Source organism: Prinia subflava, chromosome 15 (genome assembly GCF_021018805.1).
Source record: "Prinia subflava isolate CZ2003 ecotype Zambia chromosome 15, Cam_Psub_1.2, whole genome shotgun sequence".
Taxonomy (NCBI): domain Eukaryota; kingdom Metazoa; phylum Chordata; class Aves; order Passeriformes; family Cisticolidae; genus Prinia; species Prinia subflava.
In genome coordinates, this window is record NC_086261.1 from 16,467,939 (window position 1) to 16,490,133 (window position 22,195).

The following is a 22,195-nucleotide window of genomic DNA, read 5'->3' on the forward strand; positions in this document are numbered from 1 at the left end:
ATTCCCAAGGTGTCTCTGCACCTGCCTGACTTTGCACACTGTGCTCAGAAGTTCCATCATTAGTCACTCTGGAGCATTATTTAATTCTTCCTGTGAGACCATGGAGGCCACAGCAAGGGTAGCAAGGTCTCCTCGTTTGCCACACTCCCTAATTCAGTGGGTAAATAGGTTGTTCTTACAGCTGATGAGGCTGTTAACCCTGAGCCTCTGAACTCCCGTCTCTGAGGCATCTGTCCTTCCTGAAAATCTCCTTCTTGACAGAACCCATTAAATGTTCATAATTACCTCTGATTCTTATCTCTGTCCATATTCTCATTTATTAAGAGCCCTGCATATTAAGCCAGTCCTTTCCCCAGCCTGGGAGGGAATCCTGGGTCTGCTCCTTTAGCCAGGTGACCCTGTGACTCCTGTTCCCACCTCTCTGCTCCCACTGGTACAGCCCCACACTTCAAGCACAAGCAAGAACGTTCCTGGAGGGCTGGAGCCCTGCAATCCCTCACATTCAGCTCAAATATGCTTTAATTTTAATCCCTTACAAGTACTGGTCACTTCCTGGACAAGACAGACCTTGTGCCTTACGTTGTGTGCAAGTGCTCCACTGAGGTTAAATAAGCTTTATTCAAGATGGTTTCATTACTCACTAGAAATGAAATCACAGTTCATTTTCCAAGTCATCTTAAATGCCACTAAAACCTGTATTTCATCATAGTCTTGTGTGGTTTTAAAATATACATTTTAACCTAGCCTATAATTTTGTCCTAAAGAGTAATTTTCTCTTATTCTACAATTATTGGCAATTTGCACCGCTTAAAAGCCTCCATTGTGGAGGAGGACCCTCTGCTTTAGCCAACAAACAACCACAGAACAATCAGGATGCATTATAAAAAGCACTCCAAATCCAGGCCTTAATTACTATTAATGTGGAGATCTGTTTATAAATCCAGGAGCAGGTCCCAGAGTGCTGGCACACCTCCTGCAGCAGCGAGCCACTAGAAAATACCCTTTCATCTCCCAGCCCAGAACCTTTCCATTACAGAGCTGCTCTCTTCAAAATATCAATCATCAACTTCTGAGCCAGCACTCCCTGAACTTTCCATTATCATTTTTAAAGGCATTACCACGCAAGCCAATTCAGTCTAGTTAAACCACAAACACTTTAAAAACCGTTTTTAAAGTTAACTTTCTTAAAAGTTGCTACTTTTTCCTCAGTGGTTTGTATTTCCCAAACACTTCCGTCAAGAAGGCTGAGCAAGAAGTTCTAATGAGGAGTAGAATCCCAGGATGGTCTGGGTTGGAAGGGACCTTAAAGCCCACCCAGTGCCACCCCTGCCATGGCCAGGGACACCTCCCACTGTCCCAGGATAGCTCCAAACCCCTCCAGCCTGGCCTGGGACACCTCCAGGGATGGAAGATCCATTCCTAACTGAGGATGCAGCCCCTACTCCTCATCCATGTGTTGCAGGGCAATCAGTTGAAGACATCAGCCCATCTTTTGGTAAATGGATGTCATGATAAATGACACTTTGGGCTTCTGACATTGAAGACAATTTTTTCATGTTTGTACACACATTAATCATTCTGTGGCAGTGCACATACATTAGGTATCGATTTCAGGACACCAAAGGAAAATACTACTGACCTAGCAAGAATGCAGGTTAATAAACTCAATTTAGGAAGGATGATTTTCCATTTGGAATTTTCTCTAAACACAGGCAGGAGAACACACAAGCAACAGTGCACTCACGTGCATATAAACAGGGATCAGATGCAACCCAAACCCCTCATTTCTGCTAGGGCAATGCAAATGACAGAGAAAGTGGGAAGTCAACTCTGTCCCTTCTTTTCTCCTTCCCTTTTGTCTCTCCCTTCCCTTCATCCAAGCCCAGAGCAATGGTAGGAATGTGAATGAACAATCTATTAATGCAAATGTGCTGCATTCAATCAGCATTCCCAGTCTCTGCGTTACTGAGATTTGTGGCCCATTGTCTCCATTTCTGAAAAAGATGTGCCTAGAAGAGCAATAATTCCCATGCTCCTGGAAAACACAGATGGTTAAAATTCTGGCTGTAGTCTCCTGCCCTCAATAGAGCCAGTATTTCATCTCCTGGAGGCTGCAGAATCAGGGAATTCACTGCCCTGAGCCAGATGCCAATCTAGTTCAGCAGCCTCCCTGCGACTGCAGCCAGTGCCAATCATTTCCAAGGAGACTGAAAGGAAAAAACTCTTCATTATTAACCATTACTAAATAACTGTCTCACCTGAGTGCAGTAACTCCAGAGTCACACCTGCCTGTGCTCTGCAGCCTGCCAGCAATGCTGCAAATGCTGCTCTGGTTAACGTGGATTGCCATACACATAATTTAATCCCCACAGAGTCCTGCCAACCCTTTGGGACTCACCAAATCAACAGCACAAAAGGAAAGTGAGAAAAGAGAACCGTCTCCTCATTTCTAGGGAAGAGAGAGCTGTGGAGGAATCCCATTTTCCTGCCTGTGGCAGGATGAATGTATGGATGTCACAAGGCTCTGTGAGTGTTTTCCTCAGGTGTGTCGCCTCTGTTGCCACTGCTGTGACTGGAATTTAAGGTAACACTTTACAAAGCGTTAAACTGCTGTAAACACACAACATCACGTTTGTGCAATTAACCAAAGCTGGTTTCAGGCCTTCTTGTGACATCTCGACGTGCTCAGCAAATATTTTCCATTTTTTCCCATTTCTACTCCAATATGGAAAAAGTAAAGCACAGGAGCAGCTGGCAGGTTTTGCATCCTGTTCCCTCCTGGATACCATCTGTGAAAAGCCTTTGCTGCCCAGAGTTAACTTTTATTCAAGTTTCTCCTAACTTACCCAACTCTAAACTAACTCCAGCAACACCAGCTCCAAACATTCCACCCTACAGCTTCCACTCTGTCTGAAATTCATCCAACTAGTCTGTGCACAACCCCACAAACTGCTCCCAATTTTCAGCCTCTTGAGTTTTCCCCCGTTCCTGTCTGCCTGATCGAATTTGAACTCATGACAAATCCCTAACTATGACTCCTTTCCCCAGACAGCCTCTTGGGGAGCGTGGAGATTTCAGCACCACGAGGAGGTACTGGAGAAGGGGAACACGATCCCCTATTGTTAGGACAGCTCCAACATCTGCTACCCCTCAGCGAGGCAGCACATCACAAAGATGCCGCCTGTTTTGTTAGTGCATCAGCTCCTCACCCCAACCCTGCTAAAAAATTAATAAGTCCAGCCATCTGTGGACACTTCATTAAATTATCACAGCTCCTTCTCTCCAACATTATTCAGCATCATTTGTTGGAGTGGCAGAGGTGTGAAACGGCTTAAAATACACTCCTGCTAATGAGACATATTTCATAGATCTCAGTGGCACATGGAGCAGGCTTTGTAATTACAAACACTCCTGCAGAACACAACTCCAGCACCACCTGAATTAGGATAAGGCCAGATGCTTCCAGTCCTTGCTGCAAACACCAAGCAGCATCATTCCCCTCCTGCACCAAAAATCCAGGCAGGAAACAGCTCCTCGGGGAAGGGAAGAGGATTTTTACAAGGAAAACCTACCAATGTCCTTGCTGGCTAAACACAAGTGGGAAGTATATGGGATACAGAACACCAATAAGAACTGTGAGTGCATAACCAGAATCCTGACTTGGTTAAGCTGTGACAGCAGGGACAACAAGGTATGTGCTGATCAAAACCAGTGTCCCCTGGCCGGAATGAAGGGAGCGAGGAGAACGTCACTGGACACATCAGTGACACACACAGACACAGGTACTGTCACACACAGTGACACACCGAGTGACCTGGTGGCACCTCAGAGCTGTTCTGAACAAACAACTCAACTCCACATGTCCCAAGGCCCCTCTCAAGCTCAATTATTGGAGGATGTGGGGAAGGTACACAAAAAACCATAGCAAGAAATAGCAAAATATTGCACCAAATATTGTCCAACCTGCCCTAGGACACTTCCAGGGATCCAGGGGCAGCCACAGCTTCTCTGGGCACCTGTGCCAGGGCCTCAGCACCCCACAGGGAGCAATTTCTCTCTTATATACTCCCTTTGGATACCACACATTCAAACATCTTAGAGGGTGTGTGGACAAGGAAAACACATCAGCAAAATATGATGTTCTACCTGGCAAAACCAGGAAATCCAAATTCTAGTTAGGTGATATCAAGAAGAGAACAATAAATTATTTCAGGAAAGAAATGGAAGCAACAAAATGACTGAATGAAGATCTTCAAAAATACAGAGGTCACTACTGACAATCAGAACTAAAGAAAAGCAGTGGGAGTGAGAGGGGATGTCAGTCCACAGCACACAGTCAGGCTCAAGAAATGCTGCAAGGAATGGCACAGACAAAGAGAAAAAATAGATCTGCTGGTGGAGGAGGTGAAATAGTACCATGAAAACTGGAGACAGGACTGGCAGTTCAAGGGCCAAACAACACAAAAGCTCCCGCAGCAGCAGGAAAAGCTGCAGCAGCCACAATGAATCTGATCTCCACAGACACCGAGAAACAGCTAAAACAACATTCTAACGCCAGAAAAAATTAATTGAGGGCGTGCAAACCATGGAGTCATTTATTTGCTGCTGTTGAAGATCATTCTAATAGCAAGACCAATGAAAGCCCTGTGGGATTTCAAGAGAGGCCCTAAAGATAAGGCACACAGATTGCCTCATCATTTAAGGAACTTCAGGTCTTCATCAATACTGCCTAAAAATAAGAACCCTACAGGCTCACAATTACTCTTTCTAAAACAAAATCGAGAGCCACAACAAAAGAAGAGTAAGATCCGAGGGTTGTGGTGAAAGAAAAGGGCTTGACAGGTTAAATAATTTTAGTTCCAGGCGAGGCTATCAATTACGGAAGCTCATGTGAACAAGCTATTCAAAGAAGATTAATGCACAGAGAGGACTGTCAGGATAAATTTATCACAAAACTGGAAGAAAGGAAAGATCTGAAAAACTTTTCGAGGCAACTCTATAGACAGTGACAAAGACAGCTGGTACCTGACAACAGCATTTAGAGACAGGAAATAACCAACAACTTCACTGCAAACTCCTCGGGATGCGTGAATTGCAAAGCAAGCTGGAAAAGCAGGGTGCTTGAAGGCTGCCAGAACAGCAGACACACACAAAGCACAAAGGACTTCTACAGATACAAACACAGCTCAAAGTGATGGCTGGAGACAACAAGGGTGCGTGGCAGGATAAAGGCAAACACTAAAAGCTGTATAACTGCAAATTATCCAACATGAGCGCAGCTCAGGTGGCACCAGCACCACTGACCCCTCCAGCAGCTGCTGGCCATGAACTTCAGAGTATCAGGAAGAAATGTTTAGGTCTCTCCATAACAGAGTCTTTCTTTGCCTAATTTTTACTCTTTTTAAGAGCAGCTTGATGGTGCATTTAAGCAGGGCTGACTTCAGAAGCTGTGACAGAAGGAAGAGCAATACCTTTAGAGAAATATATAAATTATCTAGAGACATTTCTCCATGTTCCCCCAAAACAGGGGTTTCTACCATGCAAATGAACAGCGCTTGGAGAGTTTTAAACCATTTTCAACATTCTTATTTCCAGTGTATTTATGTGAATGGTGAGACATACCCTATGCTTTTAAGAATGTTACTGAGAACTAGCCTCACTGAAATCAACCCTAGCAAATGTCATCATCTAATTTTTCCATATTCAAAATAATTTTCCTACATTCTGTTTCCTTTCTAGGGTCAGTAAACTTCATCTTGAATTTTTGTTACAGAAAAATAAAACATTAATCAGAGATATCCTTGTGCCTTCATGCTTCCTTCCCTTGCTGGTTTTGTGCCACCTTTCACTTGGGGCAATAGTACAGGTTCTTACAGTTTTCAAAAAGCAGTGTTCAGTCAATCAGAAACCTGAACAATGTCAGCACACAGAGCCCTCACTGTACACTAATAAAGCTGCAATCTCTTGCTGATTCCCCACTGGTGCAGGCAGGGAGTGAGGAACTCACTGCAGATGTGACCATCACTGCTGACAGCCCGGGATTCCGAGCCAGCTCCGCACAAACGTGTCAAACAGAATTACACAGGGACTGCTGCTGCTGACATGCAGAGCTGAAAAGAGGGAAAATCTGATCTGAGTCAAAATATGAACAAATGGGAATCCAATCCGAACACAGTTCAGCCGAGTTTCTTGTTCGGAGGTGTTGATGCACCATCAGTACGGTGTCACTTTGTCCCTGTCTCACCACCCAGACACCCCCAGCCGAGCCTCAGCCCACGGGATTGCAGGGACTGCAGGGATTGCAGGGACTGCAGGGATTGCAGGGATTGCAGGGATTTGGCCCCCAGCTCCCCAGAATTCCCATTTTTCCACAGATTAACTCTGTCACCTGCCACACTTTCAAAGGCAAAGGTTAGGATGGGACGTTTGCTGCAAAGAGTTCCCATTTCTTATGATTTACAGTAAGTTTATATGATTCTGAAGTACATGAACATAACTTTGCCCATGAACTAAATGCACAAAGGATATTCCCTTTGCCCGTTACCAGACTTGCACTGCACAGGATTGAGTTCCAGTGTAGAAAACACGGGTTTTTTCCTGAGCAGTGCTATTACATCATTACTAAAGCAGGAGGCTCTGGCACGAGTGGCACACATCTCCCCACGCCCCTCTGCTCCAGCCTCAGCAGAGCATTTGTCACCCTCCAGCAAGCACAAACATGCTTTAACTGGCTCACTGACCCACACAATTCAGGACAGAAATAGTATTAGTCACAATGAGCTGTTGGGTTTGGTTTGATATAAGGTGAAATAAACCTGAAATGCAAAAGCTTAAGAAAACCTGCATTTTTCAGTAGGAACTAGTTTTAAACAAGCAGATGAAGAGTCTCTTCACCTGGGCTCTGACTTGGTCATTAGATGTTGATTAAGAGTGTCAAAACAAGCAGGTCCCATTCCCTGCTGTGGGCTTTCCCCAGGATTCCAGTGGTAATCCAGCTGCAGGCAAGTCCTGCCCTTCTCTGCCCTGGACAAGGCAAGAGCCTCTGGTATTAAATCCCTATCTGAGACTACAAATTTAACTTATAATAGTTTTGAAACTGGACCTTTGCCTTCAGTCCAAGAACTGAAGGCCAGTTCAAAGGCTCACATAGATTTTCTTCGCTACTTTAACAGGACAAATGTGGACTGCAAGAATTGAGAATGACAAATAACATGGAACATTTATTGTCTTAAGTGTCTAAACTCTCCCACTCTCAGTAACAGCTGACAGAACCTGTACAAACTGCAGTTGTGTTAAAACCACCTTTACCATTTACCTGTCATGAAGAAATGCATTTTGATCAAAGCTGATTTATGAAAAACACAGATGCTTTTTTCATAGAAAAATATATTTCTGCAAGGAAAATTTATCACCCACGCCACTTACTAAGTGCTCTTAAGTACCCTCCTCTGAAGTATCTCTGCTCTGAGTTTTTTTCCAATTCCAAGATACAGAATGTTCTTTATTCACAAAGATCTGATCAAGATTACTTTTTTCTCGTTGCTGTTAAAGGAAATGTGCAATTCTGGGTAAAAATGTGCTGTTATTTCCTACTTAAACCCATCTCTACAGGGCTGGGACAGTTTGTCCTGAGCTTTTCTCTCACCCTTTGGGATGGCACATACAGAATAGTGAGAAGTAAAACACTCAGCTCAGCTGTAATCTTTAGAGCTTGGCAAACTTCTCAGAGCACATGAGCAAACAGAACCAAACAATCTGGCTACTTCCGTGCAGCTCCTTGTAGTTGTGGCAAAAAGCAAAGATAAAACTTCAGCCCAAATTAATGTTTGAAAAAATCCTTATCTATTCACCATTCTTTAAACTGAAGTATGTGATTGTTTTTCAATAGCTAAGCACTCTAACACCCCAGAAGGGAACACAGCACACCTCTGCTGCTGGGCTTTGCAGAGCTCTACCTTGAACTGCAAGCCCAGATCCTCCCAGGGTGCTGCTCCTCCCACAGGCTGTGCTCAGGGAATGGCCTAAATAATCATTTTAAATAATCATTTTAAATAATCATTTCTTGGCCACGACTTCACCAATTGCCTATCCAGAGTCTGTACTGGATACAGAATTCCCTTTCTCTACCTGTCCTCCTCATTTGCAGCACCTTGGTGCACTGTAAAAAGTAATACTTTAAATTTATTGTAGAGAAATTCTTTATTAGCCCATGGAGAAAAGGCAAAGCGTGGAGATCTGGCGCTGCACTAGAAGCAGGATTAGGCCCTGGCACCTCCTGGCTCAGAACTCAATGAGCTCCTCCAAGCCTCAGGAATCTCCACAGCCCAGCCAGGCCTCCTGCAATTCCAGGCCAGCTCTCCCAGTCAGCAGTTGGGAAGCCCCAAGCTCCACCCATGCAAGATGCAAATAAATCTTGAAGTGGCAATGAGGTCAGCTAAAAACTGGAGCAACTTCCCAAGCGAAGCCCATTCCCTGTATCCGATGTCTGGAGGAACTCTCAGCAGCAAAACCCGGCCGAGGGAGGGTCCCTGTGACACCTGGCAGGGCCACACCGACCTGGGGACAGCCCACCCCACACAGAACAGCTCCAGGAGCTTCCAGTGCACTTCTGAGGGCACACACTGTGTCAGGGACCTGCCCCAGCCCTGTGCCCCAGCACAGAGCCACGGAGGAGCCGGATGAACCAGCAGGAGGAGAGGATTTACCCAGGCCAGCAGGGCGGAGAACACCGGGAACAAAGTGCTCGAGTACGCCTGGAACTGAACTCCAAACCCTTCTTCCAAGTATGGACACGATGGGCCTCAGCCCACTGCAGCATCCCCAGCTGTAAGTGGACAAGTCTCCCAAGGTTTCAACACAAAACAGCACAAGAAGCTTCACCACGGCACTTCCAGAGTCACATTTCAGGAACATTCTGCTCCTGGGCTGTGCTGGCCCTGCAATGTGCTCAGTGGTTCCAAAGGAGACATTTTGTATGGCTCCTTTGATACTTTTGTGGGTACTTTTACTCAGTATATATCAAATCTTCCTGGTTTCTGAACCATTTCAGAGTTTGACGTTACGTGGCAGGAGACTCCTTAACAGAAGTGATTTGTCTGTGCTTTTTCTAAAAGTAATTACAAAATGAAGGCTTGAAAATAAAATTTCTGTGAGTATTTAAATGAGAAATAATAATTCAAGGAGATTATTTAGTTGAGGGAAGAAAAAACAAGCCAGAAGTAATCAGCAAGTGCTTTTAAATTAATGAAACTCAGACACCTGAAGTTTGCACCAAGGCAGTGCCACAGCTGCCTCATCACAGCCAAGCAAATGACACAAAGCTCAAAGCCAAGAATTATCAAATGCAAGGATAAGTGGAAGAAGAGGAAGAAAAACAGCTGGATTCACTTGGGGAAAGAAGATGACAAGAGGTGAAACAAATAATTTAGTGAGCAGTCTTGAAATGGATTTACAGAGCAAATAAACCTGCATGATCAAACTCAGCGCCCCTGTCACACTTCCCAACTTTTAGATCCTCATGTATCTGTTCTCTCAATAAAAGCTTTAACCAGGCCACAGTAACCAGTGACTGGGGAAAAATCATCCCGGGAATATTTACAGCTCATGTCATTATGCTTTTTATTAAAATATATACATATTTATTTTTCCAAGATGAATTACAGACACAGACCTCCAAAACTTTGTAAATCTATTTTTAATCCATGTTTTACAGCAGCTTTTTTAAACCCTCTACCCTTCTTAAGATCTGTCACTTAAGTATCAAAGACAGATTTGCATTTCAAAAGGCAATTAAAAAACATACTGTACCAAGGCACTGATTAAAGTGTTGTGGCTTTACATAAATCAGGCAGTTCCTTTGACTTTCCCTATTTCAAATCCATCATAACAGTGGGAAAATCCCACATATTGCATGGACTGTATGACCACCTTCTCCCTCCACTGCCCTTAGAAACTGGTGATGACAAACTCGACCTTCATTTGCTCACAGGAACCAAAGTGTGGAGGCTCACCCTGAATACTCATATCCCCAAACTGCTGCTCATTATAGAAAACTAATATTTATTGTTGTTTGCAGTTTCTAAAAATCACAGATTTACTACTACAAGCCTGGTAGAACAGCAAACACTTTACTACCAAGGTGTAGCAGCACACAGTTTCAAGTCACAGACTAATTCAAGTGTTCTTCACAATGGAATATTTTATCATATCCTCTGACTTTTTTAAATCTAAAGGCAGCAAAGATCAGTCTCCTTAAGAGGCTCAGTTGCCACAGAACCTCTTGACCCTCACACCTCCAAAAACCCAAGGAGCAAAGTGTTCTCGTGGATGATCACACATGGAAAAAGTCCTTTCAAGGCGCATTGCCAAGCGCCCGGGGCAGCTGCCGTGATCCACTGCCCTGCCACCTTCAGAGCAGGGTCACGCACACAGACTGCTGCAAACCCCAGCCAGGCTGTCCCCAACACGGCTCCTTCCACCTCCAACACGGCTCCTTCCACCTCCAGCGCGGCTCCCTCCACCTCCAGCGCGGCTCCCTCCACCTCCAGCGCGGCTCCCTCCACCTCCAGCGCGGCTCCCTCCACCTCCAGCGCGGCTCCCTCCACCTCCAGCGCGGCTCCCTCCACCTCCAGCGCGGCTCCCTCCACCTCCAGCGCGGCTCCCTCCAGCTCCAGCGCGGCTCCCTCCACCTCCAGCGCGGCTCCCTCCAGCTCCAGCGCGGCTCCCTCCACCTCCAGCGCGGCTCCTTCCACCTCCAGCGCGGCTCCCTCCACCTCCAGCGCGGCTCCTTCCACCCCTAACACGGCTCCCTCCACCTCCAGCGCGGCTCCTTCCACCTCCAACGCGGCTCCTTCCACCTCCAGCGCGGCTCCTTCCACCCCTAACGCGGCTCCTTCCACCTCCAACGCGGCTCCTTCCACCTCCAACGCGGCTCCTTCCACCTCCAACGCGGCTCCCTCCACCTCCAGCGCGGCTCCCTCCACCTCCAGCGCGGCTCCCTCCACCTCCAGCGCGGCTCCTTCCATCCCTGACCCAGCTCTCCAGGCCCAGGCACTCAGAGCACGTGTTTTGGGCTAAGTTTTTCATACAGTGATTCACCAAACAAATCCCTGTCATCCTACAGCAATGAGAGAACCTCAGATTCCAAAATCTGAATATTTTAGATCCCTCAAACTATGGAATATATAGAAAGTCCTTTAAATAACTTGACAACCTTATCCAAATCTGGCCACCTTCCTGCAGGTAGATTGCTCAGCATCATCCACTGGCCGCGCAGCTCCAAGGCCGAAAATTCCAACCCTGTATCCCCATGATGGAACATGACATGTTTTAACTGGATTTCCCTGCCCTGGCCTCCATGAGTCACCAGAAGTTGTCATTTTCGAGAGTTACTGAGTGACTAAGAAGCTGTTAAAACATGTAATCTCCACTTCATAATGTTCCCTTCCAGAGATCAGGTGCACGGCAGCACCACACTCACACACAGCAGAGGAACCCCACATACCACTGCTCAATTAACAGGGGAATTAGCTCCCTCCCACTGCAATTTTGAGGCCAAGGGGAGCCCTCACTATGCTAACAATGCCCACACTCACCACAGCCTGAAAGCTGCCAATTAAAACACAGAGAGTGGGAAGGAATATTAAAAACCACTGTTAAAACTAAAGGATTCAAATGAGGACAAGGAAAGCAATAGGCTAAACCAGAATTTAAATATTCCACCTCTTATTCCAAAGCCTTCAGCATCCAAAGTGCCTTTCCCCCTACACAAGAGGATTAAGCTCAGCGTGCTCTTGCCCAGCTCTTGGCACTGGACTGGGGTGGTAAATAGGTTTTCACACACTCACATCTGCCAAAGCTCTGCAGCAGTGCAGCCAGAGCATGCTCTGGGGCAGGTTTCCAAGGCACAGGATGGCAAAAGGCAACGCACAACATGTGTCACCAGCATTTCCTCTAGTTCTGGGCAATAAAAGTACTATTTTTATTGCATGGAATCAATCAATAATCTTAATACACAGCTGTCAGGCCAACATATGCCAAAGGGGTAACTGGTTGTGTGGGGAAGGACCTAATTATCTTGGGCTAGACTGTATTTGTTCTGTTTTCTAGCTAAGATTGTTTGTGAGAAAAACCTCACCAGAACTGCATTGTTGTTTGTTGTGGGTTTTTTTAAAGTAGGCTCTTGGGTTTGTTGGTTTGGTTTTTTTTTCCAGATTCATGGGGTTTTTTTCAAGTACTAAAAGGCTCTTAAAGATTCCATCATTTTAGAAAATATCAATTGAAATAGTACCTTCTACCTAGGTAGGAGACAATGGAAGTGGAAATTGGGCCGACATTTTGGCTTACCTTCATTTTTAACCCCATTAACCCCACCTAATGATCATATAGAGCAGGCTGATAGCAGAGGCAGGAGGCTGAAGGCTCTCATGTGGAAAGCAGCAGAATTAATCCCGACAGCAGCCATGCAAGGAGGTGGTAATTGCTCGAGAGAAGTGTGGGAGAACTGCCTTTATTGTCCTCATTGCCAACAAGCTCGGAAATCTATTCCTCATTAAGAGATTCTCAAAGTCACTCTTTTAAGGTATAAAACCCCAATTTTTCTACTTCTGACATTGCTGATGTTTCACAACAATGCTACAAGCCAAGTTAATGGGAACAACATCCGAATACAAACGATGGAAGCGGCAGCTCTGGGAGATGCAAGAGCACCAGTCAGGAAGAATTCATTACCCCGAGACATTTATTAAGCAAAGGAAAAAAAACTGTTTGAAAAAGGCTGGCAAACATCATTAGAAAAACAAAGGAAAATCACTTCATAGGCTTTTTTTCTAGTTACAGTGCCTTAGTTTACCTTGGTTTTTTCTCTTGGTTGGTTTTTGAAGTCTCACCCTTACTCAGTAATTACAAGTCTCTTCCTGCTTTACTCTTTACAAGACACAAACTGACAGTACCAAGCCCTGAGAAATAAGCAAGCAACAGAACACATCACTTTTTCCAGACATAATCTTTATTTTTACCCGCAAACTTCACTCCCTCACTGCTTCCTACCCCCCAAAACAAAGCTATCACCTATCAAGTCTAAAGAGTACTCGAAACACCAAAGCCAAGGTTATGACCTGGGCTTTTTAATGGAACCCTGTATGCATTTGGTTGGGTGTTACTTTTCAAACTTCCTTGTTCACACCTGATACTCAAGAAACACAAAAACACAACTCCCTGGCACTCCATTCTCTCTACCCATCTCCCAGTCCTGCAGGTTGTACACACTGCTGTCAGAAGCTTCCCAAATGTTTCAGACAGAGCAGGTAATTCTCCACATACAAGCACAGAAAGTTATTTTAAGGTTATTTATACATAAAGAACATAAAATCCTGTTTTCTTCCCCCTTCTAAGCTGTGGTAAATCCCCATTGTGATTTCAGACACCTGACACTTCTCTTAATCCATTCACTGCGACTTTCCTGATCCCCAGCATTTCCTGAGGAACGCCCCACACTAAGCTGCTTACAGGAACAGAGCACACGACACCTGCCAGCCACTAAAACGAGAGCCACGGTCCAGTGTCCCTGATGGAAGCAGCGGATGTGTTCCTTGGGAAGCACCTTCCTCTCAGGGTTGCAGTTCCCTGAGATTCTCCTCGGGTTGCTGTTCCCTGAGGCAATCAGGCTTTCGAGCTTCCCTTGCCCAAAAGGTCTCACACCAGAGCCAGAGCAGCCAGGCTGAGTCCCCAGTCCGTGTTCCCAAGGTTGTTTATTCTCCATCATCTCTCAGTTCTGTCTCAGCTCTGCAGGGCGTCCCCAGCAGAGCAGGACACGGGGGGGACTGGGCGGGTCAGAGGGTCCCGGACCCTTTGTACCATTATCTGACCCAAACACCATCCACAATGAACTTTTTATTTACAAAATTTTACCAATACTTACTACCTATGCTAACATGTCATTTCTACTCTAAACCAATCCTTGTGATACAACTCAGCAGAAAATGGGGGGAAAGAACAAGAACAAGGAGGACAGGACCACTCCCCAATTCCTCCATCGTGCCTCTTCAAGGCCATACACTAAAAATCCTGGATTCTACATTTACACTCTGTGATAAACTAGCTACTGCTTATTTTGAATTCTCTCAGCTTGTGATTCTTCATACAATGTGGGCATTCACTGCCATGAACAGGGATCAGAGGCAGTGCCCTCCTGGGCTCTGTGTGAGGCTGGTTGACCTCCCTGTACAGATCCCAGACCCCTTGTCCGGTCTCCAAACCCTCCAGGGCAGCCAGAGGGATGTTCTAGACTCTGAACTTTCCCATTTTCCCAAGGGCAGAGCACTCCTTTCCCTCCCCCATTCCCAGGCACACTCCCACATTGGAGCCTTACCTGCCACGGTGAGCTTTGCCGTCCTGCTCACGATGGTGCCCAGGCTGTCCACGGTCGCCACGCACTGATAATATCCCTCATCGGGTTTGTTGTGCTTGGAGTGCACCACGCTGTGAATTAGCAGAGAGCCGTCGGGCAGCAGCTGGCGGCGGTCGTCCGACTCCAGGTTGAGGAAGGTGCCGTCCTTCTTCCACTCGATCCTGGGGGGGCTCTCGCAGTGCGCCGAGCAGTTCATGACCACCGCCGCCCCCCGCACCGCCAGCGCGTCCAGCGGCTCCACCACGAAGTAAAACGGAGTGAAGGTTCTCACCAGCGACTCTGCAAACAGCACACCATGTCTGGGTTAGCGCCCCACGGTTTTTAGTGTGAACCCACCCTCTGTTACATTCCCCTGGGGAATGGTTTCTCCCCCCTCAGGGACCCCTAGAGCTTGTACTATGTAGTTTGACCCTTCCTTCCCTTTCTGACCCCATTGGCTGTGTTCCAATTGCCCCACTGTCACAAGAGTTGAGAAAAGACCCTGTTCCTCTGTGCACGCCCTCTTTCCCTCTGGACATCGCCTGAAATAAACATCTTACTGCAGCTAAGGGTTAGAGCCTCCTTTAGGTCCTTTTTCTTGTCTTTTGATATATTCTTCTAGAGCCTGAGAAGGACTGAGCTAGCTTAGACCCTCGGAGGGGTTAGAAGGAAGATTTATTATCAAACCCCCCTTGGAGATACTGTAATGAGCACAAGCACTACCACGGCTCACACCCTCCCCTGAAGAGATTCAACCAGCTTGGTCTGGACGACAGGGTTCTCTGCTTTGGTTAGTCACATCACAGACCCTCACATTCCAAGACATTTCCATCCCTGAAATGTATTTCCCTGCTCTGCCTCTGTGGTGTGGGTGCCCTCCCAGCAGTGCTGTCCTTTGGTTTGTGGAACCACGATTGGGAACCATCATGAACAATTTCTCAGGAGAAAGTCTCCCATTCTGAGCTTAACACATCTTACAAGTGTCATACACTGGTTTTTTATTTCCATTCCAGCCCAGGATAAACATGATTACTTTTCAATTTTAAGTATTCCCCAAAGAGTTCTGTAATTAACATCTAATTTGCATTAAGAAGTGAATTTTAATTACTGTCTTTCTGGTGTAATTGGTCAAGCAGAATGATTGTGTGTCAATATCACTTTGACTTGTCTTAACTTAGTCATGTGTAAAAAACAGAAGACAAATTCTTCCAGAGAAGAACAGTTTTCCAATCAGCATTAACAGTGGGTTCAGGGAAAAGGGCATCTCAGATTTTATAGCCCACCTCAGAAATAACACTCATGTAACAATAACAAACTCCTGCGCTCATCTCAAAACCATTTCATCTCATGGTCAATAAAAAAATGGTGAAATATTTTAAGACCACCTGAAAGGCAAATACGCATTTAATAACGAGATTTGTTTAATTAAGCCACAGAAAAATTCTGGGGCTGGAGGAAAAAGAAACTCTGAAGGCGACCTTTAATTGCAAACAAAGGCTGTCCTGGAAGCATTGCAGCTTCTCCCATTGCTTGGTTGTTTGTGGGTTTTTTAAAATCGGATTTACCTTCTAAAATGACTTTAATTAACAAATTGATGTGATTTCCTCTATCACTGAACTACACAGAGAGTCACTGGTCTCCCGAGAGCTCCAGCTTCCCCCCCAGAGGGACTCCAGCCTTCCTGCACAGAGCCCATTGTCTCTGCTGCTCACAATTCACAGCAACTCGGAGATAAGGCAGGAGTGGTACAAAGTAACAACAGATAAATGATGCTTTGGCAGCTGAGAGCATTCAAATGCTCTCTTACCTTCAAGAATTCCAAGAGGAGATACAGAAAACAGTCTAGAAAGATTGACATTTCCCCAGTGACAGTGTCAGGCTGGAGACACGTTAGGTTGGGAGCCAAGTTCCTGGGGTTGTCTTTCTTGAGGATAATAAAGACAACCCCCCAAAAAACCCCAAACCAAATATACAGACCAAAAAAAAAATCAATAAAACTTTAAAAATTTCTAGGAGCTGCTTATGTTACTCTGGTTTGTACAAGGACACCTATGTGTGGATGTTCTCGATTCTCTGTGCCTCTGAAATCCTGAGTGTCAGCTCTCATGCAGCAAAAGGCAGAGCAGAAACAAGAACCATGAACAGCAGGAAAATCTTTGACCTTTTTGCCTCTATAATCTCTTCCAGTACCGCAGAAACCTAAAGTTCTTATTAAAATTAAAGACTGAGCTGCACAGTCCCTGGCCTTTCCTAGGGAAGCATTTCCCCCCCACCTCAATTACAGGCTTCTCTAAGTTTTTCCAGTATAAATCCAGACTCCTACAAGAACAAAACACACCACTTAGAGTTTTGCTTCACTCTGACTTTTCAAATAAAACCCAGAAAACCTTTAAAAGGGGAACGGCAGCTTTTTGTTTGCCCTGCCATTCTCCAGTGCAGACTGGAGCAGATCTAATCCATCGGAAAAGGGAGATCGTTCTTGCCCTGGAAGCAACAAGGAAATAGAGCAGAGGATGTCAAGAGAGGTCACACCAAGACCTAAGAGCAGCTCAACAGAGATTATAAACCTTGAGGAAGAACGGGAAGCAGATTCCCAGCCAGGCTTCAGAGGTACCAAACTCTGCCAAGAGCCCTGGGAAGACACAGCACAAGCTGCTGCATCCCAGGACATCCCTGTGCTCCTGCACTGAATGCAGTGGGGACAAAATGGGAAGGGTTGGTGAATAACTCCATTCCAGCTGGAAGGAAGCTAAACCTGAACAGAGACCATTTTTTCAGAGGATCTGCACTTGGGGTTTGGGGCACTCTGGAGAACCACGCTGCAGCCAGCTGAGCTCGTGCCCCCTTCAAGCCTCAATTGGGCACAAAAATTGGGCTCCATCAACCTACTGATTACTCAGCTGGATGCCAACATCTTATTTTGGGTAGAATGAGTGTGTATTTGGTGCAGTGAGTTCTTCCCCTTTCCACACACTTACATACACAGGTGTGTACACACCACAGCCTCCACTTGTGCCCACACTGCTCAAGGAGCTTATGCTAAAGCCTGAGCCTGTCTCCCTGCTCAGAAACAGGAACAGATAAATCTCACTCATTCCCACCAGGCTGGAGTTTACTTCTCCCCAGGTCTGCTCCAGAGGTGAGTGGCAAAGAGCCAGATGTGCCGAAACACAACAGAATGCCCTGGCACAGACAAGATCTCAATGAGCCACAGACACAGAGGCACTTCTCACGTCCTGGAAGCTCCACAGCTCCCTTCCACAGCCCTGCCAGCACACAGGCAGGGGGGGATACAGCACTCCTGTGCCCATCCCAGCACACAGGCAGGGGGGTTCAGCACTCCTGTGCCCATCCCAGCACACAGGCAGGAGGGTTCAGCACTCCTGTGCCCATCCCAGCACACAGGAGGGTTCAGCACTCCTGTGCCCATCCCAGCACACAGGCAGGGGGGATCAGCACTCCTGTGCCCATCCCAGCACACAGGCAGGAGGGTTCAGCACTCCTGTGCCCATCCCAGCACACAGGAGGGTTCAGCACTCCTGTGCCCATCCCAGCACACAGGCAGGGTGGTTCAGCACTCCTGTGCCCATCCCAGCACACAGGCAGGAGGGTTCAGCACTCCTGTGCCCATCCCAGCACACAGGCAGGAGGGTTCAGCACTCCTGTGCCCATCCCAGCACACAGGAGGGTTCAGCACTCCTGTGCCCATCCCAGCACACAGGCAGGGTGGTTCAGCACTCCTGTGCCCATCCCAGCACACAGGCAGGAGGGTTCAGCACTCCTGTGCCCATCCCAGCACACAGGCAGGAGGGTTCAGCACTCCTGTGCCCATCCCAGCACACAGGCAGGGGGATTCAGCACTCCTGTGCCCATCCCAGCACACAGCAGGGTTCAGCACTCCTGTGCCCATCCCAGCACACAGGGGGGTTCAGCACTCCTGTGCCCATCCCAGCACACAGGCAGGGGGGTACAGCACTCCTGTGCCCATCCCAGCACACAGCAGGGTTCAGCACTCCTGTGCCCATCCCAGCACACAGGGGGGTTCAGCACTCCTGTGCCCATCCCAGCACACAGGCAGGGGGGTTCAGCACTCCTGTGCCCATCCCAGCACACAGGGGGGTTCAGCACTCCTGTGCCCATCCCAGCACACAGGCAGGGGGGTACAGCACTCCTGTGCCCATCCCAGCACACAGCAGGGTTCAGCACTCCTGTGCCCATCCCAGCACACAGGGGGGTTCAGCACTCCTGTGCCCATCCCAGCACACAGGCAGCAGGGTTCAGCTCAGCAGTGTGGCACTGCTGACTACATCACCACCAGAATCCCCTGATCCTGTTCTTGGAAGCTGCTGTAGTGCTTGCTACTTTCAATTTAATGTTAGACTAGCTGATTATTTCTGCCTAACTGTATTAACTTGCGCTTGGGTCCTCCAAATTTTTCCACTTTCCAAGGAACAGTTTCCCAGATTTGAACTCTCACTTTGTCCTCACTCTTCCTTAAGTGGTGTGAAAATGTAACAAATATGGTTTACACCATCAACCACTCTGGGAGTGAAAGACAGCAAATACAAGTTTACCTAGAACACACGAGTGCAAAATCCCCAAAAACAGCCTCCAACATCAACATCAGATGTGGAGCTTCTGGAGAGAGCTCAGAGGAGGCCACGGAGCTGCTCCCAGGGTGGAGCCCCTCTGCTCTGAGCCAGGCTGGAGAGCTGGGGGTGCTCACCTGGAGGAGAGAAGGGTCCAGAGAGAGCTCAGAGCCCCTGGCAGGGCCTGAAGGGGCTCCAGGAGAGCTGGAGAGGGGCTGGGGACAAGGGATGGAGGGACAGGACACAGGGAATGGCTCCCTCTGCCAGAGGTAGGGTTAGATGGGATATTGGGAAGGAATTGTTCCCTGTGAGGGTGGTGAGGCCCTGGCACAGGTGCCCAGAGCAGCTGTGGCTGCCCCTGGATCCCTGGCAGTGCCCAAGGCCAGGTTGGACAGGGCTTGGAGCACCCTGGGCTAGTGGAAGGTGTCTCTACCCATGGCAGGGGGTGGCACTGGATGAGCTTTAAAGTCCCTTCCAACCCACACCATTCCAGGATTCTGTGATTTCAAGTTTGGGAAATACGAGCTTGTTCACTTCACCCAATTTGTCCAGGAACTGATGCCAAATTACCTACTTTCATACATTCCTATGCCCTCTTATTGAAAATTCTCTGGGGTGTTCTAGTCCTCCTGGTAGCTCCTCTCTCCTCAAATTCTCACAATTAACCATCAGTTCTGACACTGTCTCAGCCAAGACAAAACCCATCACCCCAAAGCGACAGTGAAGTGCTTCCAGCCTGTCCTGCACCATTTTCTGTGCAGAGGTGCATCTTTGTAAGGCCTCAGGTGAGCAATGTGTAGAACAGTAAATGCCAAGCAGCTGCACAAGTGGGAAGAAGCTTCCCTTCGTTATTCAGTTAATTTCTGGAAGACACAAGCCCTCCAATATCCACCTTAAATCACTGAAATGCGTCCTTTAACAACCGCGTGCCACGCGCTCATCAGAAATTACAGCACTTAGGAAAATAACTCCAGACAAAAGCACTCTGATCACAGCCCCACTGACTCCACATAAATCACCTCAAACTGGTGCACAGCAATGTGTCTGGAGGTTTCACCAGCAGTGCCACAGATGTGACCTGCATTCAGTGCTGCCCTTCAGTCATGACGTTCTCCTGAGGACAAGCACAGGGCTCCAACACCACATCTCCCTTCACTTTGGAAAAAAACCACATGGCATCTGACATAGACCAAATGCAACAACCATCCAGAAGGAAAATGTATCATTTCAGAACTCCTTTTTCCAAAGAGGATGATAAATGAAGGCAGTCAAACACATCTTCCATCACAATTAGCTGACTGGAGATGAGCAGCACAGCAGGCTTTGGTTTGGAAGGAGTCGAAGCAGGCTTTGACAGAGGAGGATCACTCAGTGTTTGGAGCTGAGGAACCTTGTGTCACCTGTCCATATGGACCTGTCCTTCTGACTCCAAGGCAGTTTAGGAGTATGGATATGACTCCCTTCAAGCTTGACATGCAAAACAGAAACATCTGACAAATCCTGACCAGACTGGCAGGAACTGTTAGACAGCCCCTTCTCACTGTAATGATAAAAGCTCCAAGTTCTCTGGCTGCAGGACTGCACTTTTAAAAGGCTTTTCCCCAGAATTTAATTAACGTTCCCAATGGTCTCTGTAATCCTAAAGACAGTGTTATGCCCTTCCTAACCCACATCATTACAAAAAGCTGCCTCCAGAATCAACCAGATGTAGTTTAAGTGATGTTCCCTGCACCATTCCCCACAGGCTGCCAGCAGGAGCTCACAGGGAACTTGTTCTGTGGTTTTGTTCACATATTCATGGCTAAGGAGCACGTTATCTATGTGGGCAAATTGCTGCATGTGGTAATCTCTAAATACATGTATACATTACCATCTTGGTAATTTATTTTCCTTGACAGCATCAGACGCATTCTGCATTCCCCAACAAGCAAAATTTATCTATGATATTACAATGCACCAATGTTTAGACAAAGATGTATTTTCTGCTTAATATTATGTTTTTTTCTTTACAGGCAATAGAGATTATAGACCACCTGATCAAATTAAGCTACGACAGCAATAGATACCAGCCAAAGACCTTTTGATTTTACTTTCATAAAGCACTTCCAAAGCCCAACCAAACACACAGTGCTTGGCAAGTTCACCACACTCAAAAATCAAGGTCACATTTCTAAACCGTGTTCTCCAAACGCCACTTCAGCTCCTGCTTCACAAAGGCTCTGCAATCCACAAATTACACCAGACAAAAATTAAATCGCACTTAAGCATCGAGAAGAAAAGGAGGGAGTGTAAGAGCTCCCCTTGACTGCAGAGTACAGAATAAATCCTGCTGGTGCTTCCATAACTCCAGCAGCAGGCTGACAGGGGAACCTGGCAGAGCAAGTGACGGAACATTATAAGATAAGTAATGCCTTGTATAAATCCAGACTTTCCCAGACTTGGATTCCTTTCTCCTTCAGCTCAAGCAGACTTCCTCCTCTGTGATTTAATACGCAGTAACAAAGATATCCATCACAAAGAGCACCTCCTCTTTGCCCCAGCATGGTTGGGAATTGTGGACTGGGAATGGTGCTTGAGGAATGCTGCGGTGCCTCAAATTCCCCCACCTACAAGGAAGGAGCTGTTCTGAAATCCCCAAGGGAGAGAGATCCTTTCAGGATGGAGGGGGACATGTGGAAGAAGCCCTGCCCTGTGAGGGTGGGCAGGCCCTGGCTCAGGGTGCCCAGAGCAGCTGTGGCTGCCCCATCCCTGGCAGGGGGCAAGGCCAGGCTGGACAGGCCCTGGAGCACCCTGGGCTGGTGGAGAGCGTTGCTGCCCATGGCAGGGTGGAAATGGAGAAACCTTCAGGTCCTCTCCAACCCAAACCACTCCCAGAGTCTATGATGATACTGAGCCGAGAAGGTTTTTGACATCATGTACCAACAAGGACACAAAAATCAAGACAGTCACCACAATGACAGCATTACTGTAACACAGAGAGAGGTGCTATGGTTCAGGACTTGGCCTTAGTAACGTGGGAGTATCCAGACAGCACAGCCAATAAACAAAGAACCAGTCAAGCAAAGGAAGCCACATTTTGCAACAATGCCTTTAGAGCTTTGTTTATATCTCCAGTTACCTTTCGTTTGCTAAGTAACAAAATATTGTTGGCTTAATCTTAACTGACCTCCTCGATGGACCTCAAGCACAAAATTATATTTTAAAAAATTAGCCCATTATA

The 22,195-nt window shown here is 47.0% G+C and overlaps 1 protein-coding gene across 3 annotated transcripts in view; it reads right to left on the reverse strand.

The window, feature by feature from the left end:
* NEO1 (neogenin 1) overlaps positions 1–22,195 on the reverse strand; it is a 171,875-nt gene that overhangs the window by 103,797 nt on the left and 45,883 nt on the right. For all 3 annotated transcript variants that reach the window (XM_063412962.1, XM_063412961.1, XM_063412960.1), the window contains exon 2: positions 14,369–14,686. In XM_063412962.1, coding sequence (XP_063269032.1) covers positions 14,369–14,686 — 318 coding nt within the window. The remainder of the gene's footprint in view (positions 1–14,368; positions 14,687–22,195) is intronic.